The sequence below is a fragment of the Diplodia seriata genome (genome assembly GCF_021436955.1).
Source record: "Diplodia seriata strain FDS-637 chromosome Unknown scaffold_2, whole genome shotgun sequence".
Lineage (NCBI taxonomy): Eukaryota > Fungi > Ascomycota > Dothideomycetes > Botryosphaeriales > Botryosphaeriaceae > Diplodia > Diplodia seriata.
In genome coordinates, this window is record NW_027117309.1 from 154,427 (window position 1) to 173,140 (window position 18,714).

Here is an 18,714-nt window from a genome sequence, read left to right on the forward strand (position 1 = left end):
GTTAATTGGTGTGCACACGCGACTAGCGGGGGCCACTTATCATCACCAATCAGAGAAGACGAGGAAACAACAACAACAACAGCCGACGGCTTCAGCACAGAGGGGGGAGGAAAAAAAGTCACAGACGCAACAACAATATCCCCACCCTTCCCCTCCTCCCCTCTAATACTCGCGCCTCTGATCGGGCGACGCAGGAACGATCTCGACCCGCTCAACGCCAGTCTTCTCATCGGCGGTGGGAGCACCGGGTGAGCCGCGGCGGTGGCTCGCGTCTTCATCGGCGCGGTCGTGCGCCTCGATGTCCTTGACGAGCTCGGTGACGCCGAAGAGGTCGTCCATGCTCTCGAGCGACAGGCCCTTTGTCTCGGGCACGAGGAAGAAGACGAAGAGGAACATGGAGAAGCAGAAGGTGCCGTAGGTGAAGAAGGCGCCGTAACCGCCCTTCCCCATCGTCGCCAGCATGTTGGGCGTCGCGCGCGCCACGACGAAATTAAACAGCCACTGCGTGGCCGCGCCGAGCGCGACGTTGGTCGACCTTAGCCGCGCGGTCGGGATCTCGGAAATATAAATCCAGCACACGGGGCCCCAGCCGAACTGGAAGAAGCCGGCGAACAAAAAGATGCAGACGAGCGCGACGTAGCCGGCGGGCGGCACCGCCGCGCCCTCCTTGGGCGGCGCCACCCGCACGTATATGCCGATGTAGTACATGCACGTGCCCTGCGCGATGGACGTCCACAGCAGCGACCGCCGCCGCCCGAGCGAGTCGGCGACGAAGAGCAGGAAGCACGCGCACGTCACCATCTTGACGACGCCGTAGATGCCCGTCGCGAACAGGCCGGTTTCGGCCGACGGGATGCCGAGCGAGCGGAAGATCATGGGGGCGTAGTAGTTGACTGGTGGTGGGCATTGTCAGCAAAGTCTTGGAAAAGGGAGGACTGGAAAGGAGTATGGGGGAAGAGAGAGCGAAAACGTACTGGCGTTGGTGCCCGTCATCTGCTGGCAGACCATCAGGCCGATGGTGAGCAGAGCGCGTTTGCGGTTGCCGGGAATGAGCCACATCTCCTTCTGCAGGTCCTTGAGCGAGGCTCCGCCGACGAGGCGGCGCTCGTGCTCGAGCTGCTCGGCGATCTCGCTGAGCTCGGCCTGCACGTACGGGTGCGAGGCGGGCAGCTGGCGGATGCCCGTCAAGACTTTCGTCGCCTCCTCCCAGCGGTCCTGCTTGGCGAGGAAACGGGGCGATTCGTTGCAGAGCCACATGCTCAGGAGAAGGCAGACGGCGGGGATGGCTTGGACGATGAGCGGGACGACTGTGGGTGAGAGAGCAAGTCAGCGGTTGCTTCGCCGAATAGTGTGGGATGGATGAAACGTACTGAAGGTTGTGTTGCCGTGCAAGTGCTTCAGAGCGCCATAGTTGGTCCAGAAAGATAACATGGTACCAGTGGCGATCTAAGGAGGTCAGTACCAATTCGAGCCAGGGAAATCGTCAGAACTCACGAAAAGCTGATAGATGCCAGTAAGACCGCCGCGGATGGCGCGAGGCGCGTTCTCAGAAATGTAAAGAGGGACAACCATGGACGCAGCGCCGACACCGAGACCTCCGACAAATCTGCATGGATATAAGTTCGTCAGCTGTTGGACTCTCCAAACACCATCTGGCATCGGCCTCTCGGTAGCGAAAGGAACCATGCCCAGCCCAAGTAAGAACGTACCTGCCGATGTACATGACAGCCAAGTGGCCGTCACCGGCAGCCTGCATGACGCAGCCCACGATGGCGACGGCGGCAGCCAACAGCAGGGAAGCGCGACGGCCGTACTTGTCGGCAAGCCAGGACGTGACAAAGCATGCGGCGAAACAGCCGGCCTGGAGGGTGGAGACGATGTTGGCGGACAGGTTGGCGATGCCGGCCTTGTCGAGGTGCGCGAGCCCGTACTCGCTCTGGAAGGCGGGCAGCTCCAGCACGCCGCCGATGATGCCAATGTCCATGCCGAACAGCATGCCGCCAAAGCAGGCGGAGCAGGCCAGCATGTACACACGCCAGCCGTAGATCTCGGTCGGGTCCGATTTCATGGCGTCGTTGTGCACGACGCGCTGCAGGAAATTCACCATGATTGCGGTGTTGCGGTGACCTTGCGGTCAGTTGACGACACTGAAGGAACCTGGAGAAGAGAGGTAGGGAGGAGTGGAGAGGCCGGGGAAGAAAGAGGGTGGTGTGAGAAGACGGGAAACGGGGCCAGATATCAGTGGAAACGGAGCCCCAGGTGCCGGAAAAGCTTTGGCCGGGGAGGTGTAGGACAATGGAACAGCAGGATCGATAATGGCAAAGCGCGGTCGAGGATTGCCTCTCCCGCAGGCCAAGGCCGGGCGACTCAGTGCTGCGACAAGGCCCAGAGCGCGTAATTTGTGGGAAATTCAGACGGGATGGCTTGCCAAGCAGCCTTCGAGCTGGTCCCAAGACTGGCTGGATTCTCCGGAGGAAGCCAAGTAGGCCACGGGCTGAAGGCGGCTTAGGGCGGAGCGCACGACTGAGCTTGAATCGCGGCCTTGACAAGAGGCGGAGGGGAATGCTGGCTCTGGAGAGTAGATGTACAATACTTATGCCGGGCCATGGGCGGGTTAGGGCGACACGGCGGATGCATGGTAGCGGCAGGAGGGGCGTGCGCACTGCAGCTTATCCGGTAGCTTGACTCCTCCGCAACGGCGGCACTGCTGAGAGCGTGGGAGTCGGCAGGGCGATCTCTGACATGGATGCGGGAGCGAGTGGCTGGAGCCGCGTGAACATTCGTCGCCTGTGAGTGTGCAGGCGGAAAAGCAACGATGATCTGGAGAAAGTGGAGCTGGTGGGCCCGTCTCTTCCCCGCCGCCACCCCCGGACCCCCGGACTGCCTGATTGTAAGCGAGGCTGCGTGTCGAATCCCACGACGCCCCCTCACGCCCCTCATCCAATGCTGGCTTGCATCGCGTTTAGCCGATACGCGGATAAACAATGGCCGGACGTAGCACTGGTTAAAGGGGGCGCCGCCGTGCACCTTCTTGGTGTTGTACTGTACTGTGCTTGTCGACGCCAACGCTCCAAGAAAGCCGCTTCGCATCCCGATTCGCCCAGACTTGTTGCCGTCTGCACCCCGCCCTCCGATTGGCAGCACTGCACTATCTTTGCGTTTCCCGTTGCTTCACCTTTGGTGCTTGACGACTGCTCGACGTAGACTTCGGTTGTCATCTGTGCGCCCGGAGCAGTCAACTAAAGCACAGCGGCCCGGACCTTCGGCACTAGCACTAGGTACGTCCGCCCCAAGTTGCCGCCGGCAGCCGTCGTCAATCTGATGAGAAGGGGGCAAATTATCGCCAATCTGCCTTCCCCACCACCAAGCGTACTGTGCAGCCCTCTCTGACCGACCCGGAAATAGCGTCCGAGCCCCGCTCCGCGTCTTTTTGCGTTTCAGGTCCTGAAACACCACCCCCTTGCGCATCGACATATCCGCGAGCCCATCCCAATTTCCCGATTGGGACACACCTGGTCCAAACGACCACCGACGACCGGAAACGGAAAAAAGAAGAAGAGGGAGAAGAAGAAGAAGAGCAAAAAAGAACTGCATCATGACAACAGCACAGCGGACCAACAACCACGGCCTCGCCGCCTCCAACCGGCCCTTCCCGCCGCACCCGTTCAGCACGAACCCTCTGCGCACGCGGTCCGACGTCGCCGCAGCCTGCGCCTCTCTGCTCGACCCGCTCGCGGCAGGCACGTCCGCGGGCGGCGCGCTCGTGCGCATCGGCGGGGGGACGGGCACGCGGTTCGACGAGACGGCGGCGCAGGGCGAGGGCTACGCGCGGCCTTTGTGGGGGCTCGCCCCTCTGCTGGCGGGCGGCTTTGCCTACGAAGGGGCCGGCCGGTGGGTGCGCGGGCTGGCCAACGGGACGGATCCCGAGCACGACGAGTTCTGGGGCTACATGGAGGACCGCGACCAGCGCATGGTCGAGGCGTGTCCGATCGGCTTCGCGCTGGCGGTCGCGGGAGAGCACTTTTGGGAGCCGTTGGATGACCGGCAGCGAAGGAATGTCGAGGCGTATCTGGGGAGCATGAATGACAAGGAGATGCCGAATACGAATTGGTATGTTGTTGTTGCTGCTGCTCCCTTTTTCTTTTTTTTTCTCTTCCTGTCTCTTCACCTCTTGCCGTCGTGTCCCAAAGCGTCCCTTCTCTTGACCCGCGTCCTGCTTCTGTCAAAGTCAACCAACCCTACCTTCGAAGCCCCCTCCCCCTCCTGACATTGCACCAAAAAAAAAAAAAAAAAGAACTCCCACTCACTCACACGTACCTAACAAAACCCAACCCCAGGCTCTGGTTCCGCGTCTTCGCCAACCTCGGCCTCGCCAAAGTCGGCGCCGCCCACTCATCCGCCCGTCTCGAGTCCGACATCCAACACCTCAACACCTTCTACCGGGGTTCGGGGTGGTCCAACGACGGGCCGGCGGGGTACACGCAGATGGACTACTACTCGGGCTCCTTCGCGATCCAATACCTGCAGCTCCTCTACGCGCAGCTTACCGACTCCTCCCCCTCGCACGACGACCCCTCTCGCGCCGCCGCCGACGAGTTCCGCTCGCGCGCGCGCCGGTACGCGCTCGACTTCGCCTACTACTTCGACGAGCGCGGACGCGCCGTGACGTTCGGGCGCAGCCTGACGTACCGGTTCGGCATGGCGGCGTTCTGGGGGGCGGTGGCGTTCAGCTCGACGGAGCTGCCACCCCCTCTCTCCTGGGGCGTCGTCAAGGGCCTGCTTCTGCGCAACCTGCGGTGGTGGGCAACTCATCCAGACATCTTCCAACCCGACGGCACGCTGAACCTGGGCTACGCCTACGCCAACGCCCACGTGACGGAAAACTACAACTCGCCCGGCTCGCCGTACTGGTGCATGCTGGCCTTCGCGCCGCTGGCGCTGCCCGCCGAGCACCCGTTTTGGGCTGCTGCAGAGGAGCCGCATCCGTGGGCGCGGATGGCGCCGGTTAGGAAGTTGGAGGTGCCGCTGCAGATCGTCAGTAATAGAGGTGGCCACGCGATGCTGCTGAGCAGCGGGCAGAGCTGCCACTACGCGCTGCGCAACACGCAGGCCAAGTACGGCCGGTTCGCCTACAGCGCCGCCTTCGCGTACTCGGTCTCGACCGGCGCCTACACGCTCGAGCAGTGGGTGCCCGAGTCCGCCCTCGCCCTGTCCGACGACGGCGGCGAGCTGTGGCGCATGCGGCGCGCCGTCGAGGACGCGGGCTTCGAGGAACACGACGGAGTCCCGTGTCTGGCGTCGGCCATGCGGCCGTGGCGGGACGTCGAGGTGCGGACGTGGCTGCTGCCGCCGGCCGAGCCGACGCCGTACTGGCATCTGCGCGTGCATCGCGTGACGACGGGCCGCGAGCTGCTCGAGGCCGAGGGCGCGTGGGCCGTCTACGGCGTCAAGCTGCGTGACGGTAGGCCGCTGGGCCCGTACGACGCCGCCGCGCACGAGGGCCACGTGTGTGCCGCCGACAGCGTGCTCGTCGTGTCGCCCAAGTCCGGCGCCGTCGGGATGGTGGATCTGCTGCCGAGGGAGAGGACGGGGAGGACGGGGTCGGTGTTGGATGCCGATGCGAATTCGAACTTGGTGGAGCCGCGGACGGTGCTGCCCATCCTGCGCAGCGAGTTGAAGGCCGGGGAGACGAGATGGTATGCCACTGCCGTGTTTGCTCTTCCAGAGAGCGTGCCGGAGTGGAAGGACATATACCAGCAGCATTGGCAGAAGAGGCCTTCGCTTCCGGCGTGGTTGTCTGAAAGAATCAATGCGTAAGCTCGGGCGAAGGTAGTGATTCGGCCACTTGCAACGGAAGTAGTCAAGGAGGTGGACGCAATCAAATGATCAAAACAATGCTCCAACTAGATTGTTAGCCTCATTCCCAGCGTATATAGACTAATAGACAATGCGTGAAGAAAGAAAAAACAGGAAAAGCTCCAATCTGAGCGAAGAGCGCACGGCTTCGATTGGAGGTGTTAAATGCTGGGGTATCTCGAGATCAAGTACAAGTATCGCAGACACCCACCCAAGCAGGATGCACGCACTCTGTAGTAGTAGTAGGAAAGGAAGAAGAGAAGAGTGAGAAAGGACGTATACGAGGAAAAGGGAGACGCCAAGCCCGCTGCTGATTTCCCCTTCTTGAGTAAAAACCAAAAACCAACCTGTCTGTCCATCTCAAAGAACGCCCGCTGCCAACATATGTACTGGAAAAGGGAGTTCTCCCGACCAATCTAGAACTCCTGAGGCAAAAACAAGAAAGACTGGCGAGTACACATCGATAAGAGAAGCGAAGGGGATCATAGGCCATAATGAAGAAATGAAAATGGGCGGTAGACAGCTGCGGCCTTAATCACTGTCGCCGTTTCCGTTGAAGTAATCCGCCGGGGCTTTGGGAGCTCGCATATCTATGCCACTGTCGCGATCGGTCCGAGGGCCGTCCAAAGAGGCTCTGACCGCGGCAGTTGCATCTGGACGTGTCCAAGGGCTTAGGAGTGATCCTCCATGAGGCGCTTCATCGTCGTCTGAATCGGACTGGCCCTGGTCTTCGGGGCTGAGAATGCGTCCACCCAGTTTGACGTCGCTCACACGGATTTTGTATTCCAGCGCCTTTTTCCCTTGCTTGATCAGATCCTCTGTGACCGTAAGGCAGCGTTTTAAGCTCTGGTTCATCTTCTGGCTGTCGATTAGGATGTCCTTGTGTTTGGACAGGTCTAATTGGAGGCGTTTCTGGTCTTGGAATCGGTATTTGGCATCTCTTTCGGCCAGGGCACTTGCACTCATAGAGCTCTCATCGAGTGAAGATTCGCTCGACGAGAGCTCATCCTGTTCCCCATCATCCTCCTCTTCCTCATCTGCCATGCCCAGGAATTCTTCATCGGCGAACTCGGCGGTCTCTCCTTCAGTGAGAGCGCCCAGATTCGAAGATGCATTTTTGCCACCAGGTGCCATTTGACCGGTCCTGCTCATCCGTCGGAATCTCTTAAGCTCGGCTTTCTGTTTGCGGACTTCCCGTTCGAGCTGTCGGTTAATGGCGAGAAGCGAAGAGTTGCTGATTTCCAAATCCATGACCTTCCGTTCTCGTCTCGCGTTCGCAGCTAATTCGTTCATCTTTTGCAGCGCACTCTTCGGTTGCTGGTCAGTGTCCTCCGACCCGTCGGGACTCTGCCTTGCTGGGCTTTGAGGTAGTGAAAGCGGCGATTGCAATCCGTTAGGCTCCTTTCCGTTTCTTGCTTCATGATTCGCGTTCGTTGATGCAGACATTACTGTAGAGGGCGATGTTATATCCACCTGCAAGGGGCTCGGCGAATGGTCTACGCCGGAAACCCTCCGGTTCGAGCAGAACGAGTCGATCGAGGACATGCTCGAGCTCTTGTGGTGGCCCATTTGAAGGCCGCTGACTTCCGTGCTTGACCTCCTGCGGTGCCCCGGTGTCGCATCCTTGGCGTCAGTGTTGGAAAACACCGACACCGCGGAGGCGGGGCGCGAGTGTCCATTTGGCCGAATAATCTGCGAGGCCCCTTTCCGGTAGGAGAGGTGCACGGCATCCTTATTCGGAGACACTGGACGCTGGCCCTCCTTGCCGGACACGTTCGGATGGAAATGCGGGTCCGGGGTGGCGGAGAGAATGGGCGGTGAGTGCAGCGGCGAGTTGGTACCGCGGTCGTTGTGGATGGTATTGGCGTGGAAGAACTTGCTTTCGATGTTTGGCGGGCGGTTCCTCTCAGTAGCCAATGTGGGAGGGGACTTCACGCCCCCTGTTGAAACGCTCCTCTCTGGCTCCCGAGGCGCGCTTGCGTAGAAGAAGTTCGTCGAGTTCTTGGGAACGGGGTTGGATGTGGGCTCATGACGTCTCGCTTCGCTGGCATGGAAAAACATGGCGGAAGGGTCCTTTGCGCCATATCCCACCTCGCTACTGGGGCGTGAATTTCGGCCGCCTGGCGCAGCCAGGACGGGCCCAACGCGCGGCCCATCGTTGCCACCCACAGTGCTTCTAGGGCGCGAGGGGCCGCTGCCTCCAGGGGCGCTCCTCGGGATTGTGTCGGCCAGCGTCAAACGGGGGGCGGTGGGCGTGTCGGGGGTGCCGGTGGGCGTCGACTGCGTGCTGCTGGCGCGAGACTTGCGGGACGAGGAGCGCGGCGTCACATTGTTCAGGAACGGCGACGACGGCGGGTCGTCCCTGGTGCCGGCGCGCGAGGTGGTGGCCGAGCGAGCTTGGGGTGCAGGCTGCGTGGATGCGAGCTTGGGAGTGAGCGGCGCCTTGTTCGTGCGGCTGGACGCAAGGGTGGGCCTGAGACTCTTGCCATTGTTGCTGGCGGAGTTGATTCTGTCGGATGCGGGCATCCTCGGACGGGCGGCGGTCGAGTAGCAGTCTATCGGCAGCCGGGAGCAGCTTTGTGCACATTGCACATGGTAGGGACGCGGGCGATGGCGTGGGCGAGGGTGCGGCGAGAGGCTGGTGGTGGGCGTCGGCGGCGGTCAACGGCCTGGACGAGCGGCCGGTTTGTTTTGGTTGCTGGGCAGCAGTGTTGCAGGCCCGAGGGAGCGATGCAGCTAGTGACGAATTTGCGACAATGCCCCGCCTTTCCCGTTGCGGCAGCAGATTTGCGCTTGGACAAGAGGCGGATGAGGTGACGGCGGGCTATAAGGCTGCGCGCAGGCTGGTGGTGAAGGGAGTTCGAGAACGGGCATTAATTGCTATTACTCCTTAGGGTGGTGTGAGCGCGCGGGTCATTTGCGCGCGGTACGCGGTATGGCCTGCTCTAGGGCCTCAAGCCGACCGGCAGCCTTACGCCGCCGGGGCGAAACCCTGCAGCCTCCCGTCATCACCGCCCACGCGCCGCCAAAACACGAGCAACCATGTCGCCAACACCCCGCGTCTTCCCGACATGAGCCATGAGCCCGCAGACGCGTCGCCGCACCACGCGACGCCCGGCGGCCCCGCGTCCCCGGCGCCGCCCACCGACGAGGCCCGCGACGCGAACGGCTCGCTGAAGTACCACCTGCTCGGCCCGTCGCTGCAGAAGAGCGGTCAGGATGGCGTCGACCAGACAAAGGCGAGGCGGCCTCCTTTTCACACTCACGATGAAACGCGCAGCCCCACTGACGCCGCCGCAAATAGGTCGCCGAGATCATCTACAATGCCTCCACGGGCTCCAAGTTCTTCAACAACGAGTCTGTAAAGGACCGAGTCCTAACCGAGAAGATCGACCGCATCCTCGCCCGCAAGCGGCAGCTCGAACGGACTGACCTTTCGCATGATCTTCGCCGTGCCGACTCCTTCGCCGCCGAGCTCGAGCTGGGCCGCGATCTGTCACAGGCCATCGTGCATCTGGACTGCGACGCCTTCTACGCCGCCGTCGAGGAGCTGGACCGCCCGGAGCTGAAAGATGTTCCGTTTGCCGTGGGGAAGGGCGTGTTGACGACATGCAACTACCACGCCCGCAAGTTCGGCTGCCGGAGCGGCATGGCCGGCTTCGTCGCCATGAAGCTGTGCCCGCAGCTGATCTGCCTGCCGCTAAACTTCGACAAGTATACCGCAAAGGCGCGAGAGGTTCGTGCGGTTCTAGAGCACTACGATCCGCGCTTCGAGAGCGCTAGCATCGACGAAGCCTACTTAAATATCACCGCATACTGTGAAGAACACCACATGGACCCTGACGACGCTGTGCAGCAACTCCGCGCCGAAGTGCATGAGAAGACCAACATCACCGTGAGCGCGGGCATCGCCGCAAACGCCAAGCTGGCCAAGATTTGCTCCAACAAGAACAAGCCCAACGGCCAGTTCCGTCTTGCCAGTGACCGAGCTACCATCATGGCCTTCATGAGAGACCTGCCCACGAGGAAGGTCAACGGTATCGGGCGCGTCTTTGAGCGGGAATTGGACGCAATCGGGGTCAAGACCTGCGGTGACATCTATGAGCACCGCGCGTACTTGCCCAAGCTGTTTGGTGAGAAGGCCTTCCAGTTCCTGATGCAATGCTACCTAGGCCTGGGACGAACCAAGATCCAACCCGCCGAGGACTACGAACGCAAGAGTGTGGGCACCGAGAGCACATTCCGCGACATGTCAGGCAAGGACGAATTGCGTGCTAAGCTTTGGCACACAGCCGAGGAGCTTGAAAAGGATCTCGAGCGAACGCAGTTCAAGGGCAAAACACTGGTCTTGAAGGTGAAGCTGCACACATATGAAGTCCTATCACGACAGACTTCGCCGCCTTTCGCCGTCTATCGTAAGGAAGATTTGTACAAATATGCGTTGCCAATGTTGGCAAAGCTTGAAAAGGAGATCTCTGGCATGACGCTACGGCTGATGGGTTTGAGAGTTACGCACATTGTCAGCTTGAAGAAAACACCCATTGACTTCTTCGGTCTGAACAAACGTACCACATCTACAGACTCCACCATGGGCCAGCAGCAGTCTCCTCATTTGCACAACGCCGAACCTGGAGGTCAGGAGTGGGAGGTATGGCCTGAGGAGGAATTCGAAGAGGCGGCGCGACAAGAACGCGAAGCAGACTTTGCGGAAACGTTGCGGCTCAGCCAGCAGGAGGACCGGGGTGTAGACGTGCATACCGAGGGGGAGACACAACTCCAGCCTCTGGAAACACACTGGGACTGCCCGATCTGCCTCCGCCCACAACCGGCAAGTGACCGCGCCTTCAACGACCATATTGATTTCTGTCTGTCGAGAGATGCCATCAAGGAGACGGTCAAGGAAGCCAATGAGTCCGGCACACCCCCGCCACAACCACAATCGGACACAGAGCCAGCTAAGCCCAAGGATGCGTTCGGATTGATGGGAACGAAGACTGGCTCGACAATCAATGGTGGCCAGAAGAAAAGAGGAAGACCACGAAGCGATGGGCTTGGCTCAGGGCATGGACAGAAAGACTCAAGGAAGAGACCCTTCTTTGGGTGAGATTGCCCACTCTTTGATTCAAAGATTTCCGTCGGGCTGGGGTCAGAGCTCGCTCGCATAAGGGGTGCATAGGATAACGGCGCTGGGAACCATTGTCGGCATGCAACGGATTAGCATAGTGACGCGAAATTACAGCGAAAAATCTGCATTATTTTTCTCCTTCCACGACTGCGTGCTTTTTCTTTTCTTTTTTCTCTGTTTCCGATACTTCCCATCCCATTACTTTGTTTACATACCGACATCACCCCACACTCACCTGTCCATCCCCCGCTTCCAAGAAATCCCCACTTGTTCGACTCCAGACCCACAACCGGGGGCCCGGAGGAGGGGCCCGCCCCAGGAAAATTCTTCTTGTCCGATTTCTCCGCAGTCTCCACGCCCCACAGATTTCGGTCATGGATCACGAGCTTCTTTTGACTCACGCCACCAGTTGAAGATCAAGACCCCGTTCCCGGTCCGTGCGGCTTGCTAAGCGGATGGGCCGGGATAGGTACTTAGTACTTACCCAGACCGTTTCGTTTTTGCGAGAGCGGACCGGACGACGTCGTTCCTGCGGCTCATATGTACTGACGAACGAGTGGGCGGGCGGGCTTGTCGATTTGCTGGCCAAATTCCAGCCGCAGATGCAGGAACCGAGCGTGCGGGTGGCAGCGGGTGCCTGGCGCGCCGGCTTGGCTTTGCTTCCTTCCTTCCTTCCTTCCTTCCTTCGAAAGCGGCTTTGTGTATGTGCGCGTCCGCGTGACGCGGGCGGGTGCGGAGGGATTGTTGTTGCGGCGGCAGCTAAAAGGCTTTTTTGTGTGTTTTGTTAGGCGTGGCGGAGGTGAGGTACGGAGGTAGTAATGAGTAGCGGATTTCTCGCGGCTGCGCGTGACGCTGTCACCGAGGGTCCGCCCGCCGGTCGGTCCTCGAGGCGGGCAAGCGCGACTTTGTTTTTGTTCTTGGTGGTTGTTGCTTGGTTACGGCTAGGCAGGTGTTTTTTCCGTAGCGCGCAACGTCGGGCGTCGGTGGTGGGTATTGGGTGGACGACACTTCACGATCACGGCGCTCGTCGATGGCGCCCGGCAGATGTTGCTGCGGCGCGTTGTATGTGTCGAATGGCGTCTTTGCTGCACTTTGTTCGTTTACAGTGGGTGGACAGGTGTTTCTCTGGACGGTAAGTTTGGTGAAGCTACGACGATGCATTGTGTTGGCGAACCGGTTGGCGAAAAAGAACGGTGACGCATCGTCTGCGGGAGTTGCGGCTTCTTGCGGGGAAAAGGACGGGATTCAACTGTCTATGTGCTCTGGGCCTTGTAAAAAGGCGTTGGATTTCGTTAGCCTCAGCGTGTTTGCTTCGCCAGAGTGAGCCGCGCTCGTTGTATCTAACAGCCGTGGTTGACCACAATAGTATTGTGGTAATGGCTTTACGCGGTCGCAATACAAATGTAACGGTTGGCAAGAAGCGAGTGGGCGAGCGGGCACACAGGTGGGCATATTAGCTAAACTGGCGATCGATACCTTCATCACCAGCAGTACCATAAGTCTGCGTGGCTTAGCTGGTTGGAACGAGCAAAACCGACTATCGGACTAAGGGCGAGTTTTCGACTCTTAAGCAGTCGCACGATCCGCCGTTTGAACTCCCTCTAGGGCGCCTCCCCTCTACGGGAGTTCGAATCGTGTTTGGGTGCTTAGGAGAGTTTTGTAACCCTTCTTTTTTTTTTTTTTTTGCCTCTCTCTAGCACCACCCACCTAGCAGTATATAGGCCAAACTGGCGATTGATATTCTTACCACCACTAGCACTATAAGCCCGCGTGGCTTAGCTGGTTGGAACGAGCGAGACCACTCTTAGGCACCAGCGCGGCCCGGCGTTCGAATTCCCTCTGGGGCACCTCCCCTCTACGGGAGTTCGAATCGTGACTGGCGCCTAGGAGCAGAGTCGCCTTTTTTTTTTTTTTTTTGACCTCTCTCCAGCACCACCCATCCAGCTGTTTAGCCCTAGGGGAAGAGACAGCGCATGTCCAGCTTAATCCTACAGTCGCGTCCGACGCTACTCACTTAGCAGATACTAACTCCTAGCCACTCATACGTGTAAAGGCTCAAGAATCGCTCGTGCCGTACCATTTATGCACTATGCGACGGCGCTGGCTTTCTGAGATCACCCTCGCAATGAGCTACGATTTTTGACAGCAGTACGTCAACCCCAATCCAATACCGTCCAAAGCGCCCATGGTGCCGCCGCTGATTGTGCAACAACTATCAACAAGTCCAGAACCCCACCCCATCCCCTCCGCATGACCGCCACCGTCTGCCGCCACTCGTCTCCAGAGGAACCATCCCCCCACCCCCCCTCACTATCGCCACATCTGCTCACCATTACCGCCTCCGCCTTCTCGCTCTCTTCCCCTTGTCCTCGGCGTCCAACTCCCCACTCTCCTCCTCCATCTTCCTCTTCCGCTCCCGATTGAGCTCACAACGGCGCACCTGCTCCTCGTGCGACAGGGGCGGCAGGGGCGGCAGCACGACGAACACGTCCGGATACATCCGATCGGGGCGCGCGGCCGCGGCGACGCGGTCCGCGCGCTCGTTGCCCTCGACGCCGGCGTGGCCGGGTACCCAGTGGTACTCGACGCGCACGCCCAGGTCGGCCAGCTCCGCGTCCAGGCGCAGGAACTCGTGCAGGAGCCAGTAGTCCACCTTGGTCCACGCGCCGCGGGCGATCCGCTCCACCACGCTCTCCGTCAGCAGCGTCTGAAGGTCGCTGAAGACGTACAGCGTGTGGATCATCATGATGCTGCTGTTGTTGGTGGTGGTGTTGTTGTCGTTGCGCCCGCCGCCGCTGCCGTCGACCCTCGCCATCGCTTCTTCCCGGTGCTTGATGATGTACGCCTTCGCGTCGCGCAGCCCGCGCCCGGTCGCGAACAGCTCGGCGTTGACGCTGCTGCGGCCCTGGTGCGGCGGCACCGCGTAGCCGCGCTCCACCCACTCGCCAGCGGCGCCATCACGGTACACGACGGCCGCGCCGCAGAAGCGGTCGTGGCTGTCGGCGTTGATCGAGGGCGACGCGGACCCGTCGGTGAAGACGGCGAGGATGCCCGTGTCGTCGGCGGCGCTGAAGCGCTTCGCGAAGGCGATGGCGGCGGCTCTGGCGGGGCGGACGACGGCGGTGCCGCGGATCGTGCCCGAGGGGGCCCGTCGGGGGTCGTAGGCGATGGGCGTGTTGGTCGGCGGTGCGGGAGGGTCGCGATGGTCTGGCGTAGTAGGGCGGCGCGGTGGTGGTGTAGCGGCATCGTCTTGCGCTTGTTCTTGCTCCTGCTCGTGTTCCTGCTCCTCCTTCTGAGCTTGCGCTCGTATCACTCGCAGGGCGACTGTGTACTGGATCAGATGATCCAAGATCTCCTGCTTCTGCTCGATGGTGTACCGGAAGGGACGACTGGCGGAGGGCGGGATGGATGGCGGAAGCAGTGCCTCTGCCGGCTCTTGCTGAATGGTGATTGGAGTCAAGAGATCTATTATCTCAAGCTCCTTCTCTCGAACAGCAGCGGTGTCCGGAGTGAGAGCGCGATCTGGATATGGAGGCGGCAGCGATCTGGCGCCTGTGGATTCCCACAAGTGGAGGAAAGACTGAAGGGGCAACGCGTCTGGCGCCGCCATGGTGGGCTGTTGACAGGGACCTGGGTCCATGACCAGTGCTTCTGGAGGCGACAGAGTCCGCGCGGTTATGGGATAGATGTTCGGGTGTTCGCTGTCGGTTTTGGGAGTGGATGAAAGAGGTTCAATGGTTGTCGCGAGGCAGCGGTGGAAAGGCCCCGCCGATGTCAACTCTTACAAACACCCCCAATCAACTCGCTTGGGCGGCTAAAACATTCACAGGAGCCTCTGTTAGCACTCCGTTAACACTCTGTCGCCCGGCTGCCCCCAAGCTATTACTCCGGTGTTTGACCGCTTTGGGGTGGCAGTTATTCACTTTCACTTTACCACGGATTAGTTTCTTTACAGCATTCAACAACTATATCACAACTTTAGATAGCATCAAGACAGTTTACAAGCTAGGGTAGGCCGCGAACAGTTAACTAAGCGGCGCTGAAGAACCGTACTCGACAATCATTTCTCAGATATCCATAGCTCACTAACCTCGCACCGACACCAAAGACTTCGATCTTAATCTTGTTCCTCGCATGCAACAGCGTGTTGTCGCAGCAGGTGACTTACTTAGATACTGCGTAATCATATTTGTGTAAGAAGTTAAATACAAGATCCAGACGTAAGTGTTCGCATTAAAGACTTACGTCTGGATCTTATATTTTACTCCACTCTCAAAGATGGTTCGGTGTGCTTTACTCATTATCAAACCTCAATAAATAGATACTTCATCTACCATATGTCGACTCACCCCTGGTACCACTGCCACGCCATTTGTCTGCAATCTTCCCTGCCCAGCCCTTTCCTTTGATGTACACTGTTCTATATAACTAAGAAATGTCAAATGTTCCAATCTTTACCTCCCACCAATCCAAACCGCCACCAATCTCAACCAGACCTACAACACTTCCAACAGGAACCTCTTCTTGTAGTCCCTCGGCAGCACCAGATCCGTCCAAGGCACGCTCCGACCCCTCCTCCCAGTCTCAGCCCGTCCATTCGTCCTCCGAACAGCAGCATCCATACGTCTCTTCCCCGCCGCCCGGACCGGCGGCCGCGGCGAACTGACAGCCGAACACCACTCCTCCTCGCCCGACGACTCCTCATCCGAGCGGCCATCCCACCTCCCACCCCGAGATCGCACGACCACCGCCGCAGCATCTTCAACATCATCATCATCAGCAGCAGCACGACCCTTGCCCTTCCCACCCCGAGAACGATCCAGCTGCCAGCTCGACTGATCCCCCGCCGGCGGACGCGGGACAACCGGCGGATCCACCACCACCGCCTCTCCCCCTCCGTCGTCGCTGCCGTCGTCATCGCCGTCGTCAGGCAACAACCCCTCGATCCGCACCTCGCACGTCCGCGGCACCATGGTCTCGCGCAGCGCCCGGACGAGCCAGTCGGCGCCCCACACGGCGCGCACGCCGACCCTTGTCGCGTATTCGCCCTTCAAGTCGCAAACGACGCGTCCGCGGTTACCATCATCGTCGGCCGCCGACAATCCGGGTTGTTGATGTTGATGTTGACTGCCGCAGCCGCTGCCGCTGGCGATGGGTGGTGGTGGGTGTGGTACGGCAGCGGCAGCAGCAGAGGGACGACGGACCTCACGCCGCTGCGGCCGCTCTTCCACGACGCGCATCCATTTGAAGTGCCGGGTCCGTCCGGGTCCGTCTGATTCGCGAGGATGGTGGTGTTGGCCGCCCTCGATTTTTAGGACGAAGGTCTTCAGGCCTGTCAGCACGTCCTTCGGCGGCGTCGAGGAGGAGCCGTTTTGCAGCGAGCGGCGGCGGCGGAGGTTTATCGGGGGGAGGACGACGGAGTCTCCGACTCTGTTCTTCTTGTTGCCGTGAGAGTGCGAGTGGTTTGCATGCTTGTGGTGATGGTGGTGATGGCCGTGGGAGCGGCGGCAGTCGTGATCACTGCCCTTTTTCTTGTTATCTTTCCCTTTGGCCTTCCGCCCAAATGGCCGCAGCGCCATCGTCGCCTTCTTCACTTTCTTCTTTGCCTTGGCCAGGTTGAAACGGGTGAGTAGCGCTGGCTTTTTCGGCCAGTGCAGCCACGCTGGTCGCCATTGGGTTTCTTCGGTCGTGGCGCCGATGGAGAAGTCGTCGTGCTCGTGGTCGTGTGCGTGCTCGTGATCATGATCGCAGCAGTCGCCGCCGTGGTGCTCGTGATCATGGTGGCCGTGATGTTTGGACTTCGACCGCCGTTTCTTGTTCTCCTTCTTCTTCTCCTGCCGATATTGGCGTCCGCCCCGTCGTCTTCGTCGTTTATGCCCGGACGACTCGCTTTCGGCGAGAAAGGAGGAACCGGTGTCGGTTCCGGAGTAGTCGTCCTCCACCTCACAGCTGCTGTTGCTGCTGTTGCTGTCACTGTCACCACTGCCATCGCTATCGCTATCCTCCCACGACTCCTCCTCCTCTTCTTCTTCTTCTTCCTCCACCTCCCCCTCCCTCAACATCCCCAAGCCCCTCCCCCTCCTCCCCCTCCGCCGCCGCGCCGACGATCCGCTGATCACCGTCCCAAATGCCCTCCTCGGCGTCAAGGCCTCGAAGGCATCCCGGTCGGTCGTCGCGAGGACGAGATGGGCCAACTGGCCCAGGTGATCCGCCTCACAATCCCTCGTCTCGAGGAAGCGCACGAGGTCGGCGGCGGCCGAGAAGTGCAGGGTCGTCAAGCTGTGGAAAGCGTGCAGGACGCGGGCGGAGAAGGCGCGGTTGACGGTGAGCAGGGTGGGGAGGGGGGTTGTCGTTGTTGTTCCAGCAGGGGGGGAGGAGGAGGGGTGATAGAGCGAGCGCCGCCGGGCAGTCTGACGATATTGGTCGCGGAGGGGCACGGCCTGGAAGCGGTTCCTGTGCGCCAGCCACTCGAGGCGCAGGGCGGCCGGCTTGTCATGATCGATATTATCGCCCCACCACGCGAAGGCGAGGACGCGGGCTTGCAGGCGGGCGGGCAGGCGTGGCCACGGGAAGAAGGTCTGGCCGATGTCGACGCAGTGCTGCGCCGTACCGGCGGCGTCATGGCCTGCGTCGGCGTGGAGCTGGGCGTCGAGCGCGCGGTAGAGGGTGATTTGCCTCGACGACGGCGCCGCCGCCGCCCCCGCGCGCTGCGATACCGGTTTGAGCATGTCGGCCGCCTGCCGCTTCGCCATGCGCTCGAACCATGTCGTGTCCGGCTCGTACCTGCGCTTGCGCTTGATGAGGAGTTGGGAGCGGCCCGGGCTGCGGGACTTCGTGGGCCGCTTGAGCTTGGCTTTGATCTTAATCACTTCCCAGCTGCCGGCCGGGAGCAGCCAGTACTCGCGCGGCTTGTTGTAGTGGAGGTGCGTGCCGTGGAGCGGGACGAGGCGGCCGCGGAAGGTGGTGAGGGTATCGTCGAAGCCGTCGCGCCAGGCCTCGAGCCGGCGCTTGTCCTTCGCTTCGGATCGACGCAGTGATGGGTGACGTATGCCGGTCAGGATCTGGAGAGCCATGGGTGGTGGCGGAGAGACGGAGGCCTTGATGCGTCGGAAAAGGTGGGGCGATGAAGGTGGATAGAGGTAAGTGGAGGTGAAGAGAACGTGTATGATCTGGCAGAGCACTGTGATGTCCTTCAAATGGCGGCAACAGGTTGAATGCACATCTGATGCAGTCCCTGCGTCTACCGCCCGATAAGCGTGGACCGTCATTTGACGGCCTTTTCACTCTCCTACTGGGAGCATTTTGCTTCTGTGAAGCGAAACAACCATTTTCCTTGCTTTCCGTTCATTGTAAGTACTTTTGGAGTCTGAGGTGAGATCATAGCGGGTGATAAAAGGAATTGCCGCTCTCAGATCGTGAATTGTACTTGTGGGTAGTTGAATTCAAGATCTGGACCTATTTGTGCGTATTTGAAAGTCGCATCTTTGTCCGGATATTGTGTTCGACCGCCTATGGATGTAATACACTATCTATGGGAGGGCCAGTTTCTTTTATCCTCGCTGTGAGTCTATTGCACAAAAAATGTGTGTGTTGGGAAACTGCTGTATGATATGTCTACAAGTCCGGCCAGTTGAAGCCAACATCCGGACAGTTTCGTTGTTTCTGTAGCACTGTACTTCCACTTTTATCCCTATAAATTATCGGAGTGGCTCGATGTTGATAGAAATGGGAAC

The 18,714-nt window shown here is 60.0% G+C and overlaps 6 protein-coding genes across 6 annotated transcripts; 2 read left to right on the forward strand and 4 right to left on the reverse strand.

Moving 5' to 3' along the window:
• Positions 1-162: 162 nt before the first annotated feature.
• SLS55_001441 (uncharacterized protein) lies at positions 163-2,107 on the reverse strand (the record flags this gene model as incomplete). The annotated part of the gene is made up of 5 exons (XM_066772935.1): positions 163-893; positions 975-1,307; positions 1,371-1,446; positions 1,495-1,606; positions 1,710-2,107. 5 exons carry the CDS (start codon positions 2,105-2,107, stop codon positions 163-165), a joined length of 1,650 nt encoding a protein of 549 aa, XP_066635502.1.
• Positions 2,108-3,949: 1,842 nt separating this feature from the next.
• On the forward strand, positions 3,950-5,817 carry SLS55_001442 (uncharacterized protein; the record flags this gene model as incomplete). Its single annotated transcript, XM_066772936.1, has 2 exons — positions 3,950-4,110; positions 4,338-5,817. The coding sequence occupies 2 exons, from the start codon at positions 3,950-3,952 to the stop codon at positions 5,815-5,817; spliced, it is 1,641 nt and encodes a 546-aa protein (XP_066635503.1).
• Positions 5,818-6,387: 570 nt separating this feature from the next.
• On the reverse strand, positions 6,388-8,382 carry SLS55_001443 (uncharacterized protein; the record flags this gene model as incomplete). Its single annotated transcript, XM_066772937.1, has 1 exon — positions 6,388-8,382. One exon carries the CDS (start codon positions 8,380-8,382, stop codon positions 6,388-6,390), a length of 1,995 nt encoding a protein of 664 aa, XP_066635504.1.
• Positions 8,383-8,927: 545 nt separating this feature from the next.
• Positions 8,928-10,960, forward strand: SLS55_001444 (uncharacterized protein; the record flags this gene model as incomplete). Its single annotated transcript, XM_066772938.1, has 2 exons — positions 8,928-9,080; positions 9,161-10,960. The coding sequence occupies 2 exons, from the start codon at positions 8,928-8,930 to the stop codon at positions 10,958-10,960; spliced, it is 1,953 nt and encodes a 650-aa protein (XP_066635505.1).
• Positions 10,961-13,313: 2,353 nt separating this feature from the next.
• On the reverse strand, positions 13,314-14,591 carry SLS55_001445 (uncharacterized protein; the record flags this gene model as incomplete). The annotated part of the gene is made up of 1 exon (XM_066772939.1): positions 13,314-14,591. One exon carries the CDS (start codon positions 14,589-14,591, stop codon positions 13,314-13,316), a length of 1,278 nt encoding a protein of 425 aa, XP_066635506.1.
• An 886-nt stretch (positions 14,592-15,477) lies between these two features.
• SLS55_001446 (uncharacterized protein) lies at positions 15,478-18,282 on the reverse strand (the record flags this gene model as incomplete). Its single annotated transcript, XM_066772940.1, has 2 exons — positions 15,478-18,042; positions 18,274-18,282. The coding sequence occupies 2 exons, from the start codon at positions 18,280-18,282 to the stop codon at positions 15,478-15,480; spliced, it is 2,574 nt and encodes an 857-aa protein (XP_066635507.1).
• Positions 18,283-18,714: the final 432 nt, after the last annotated feature.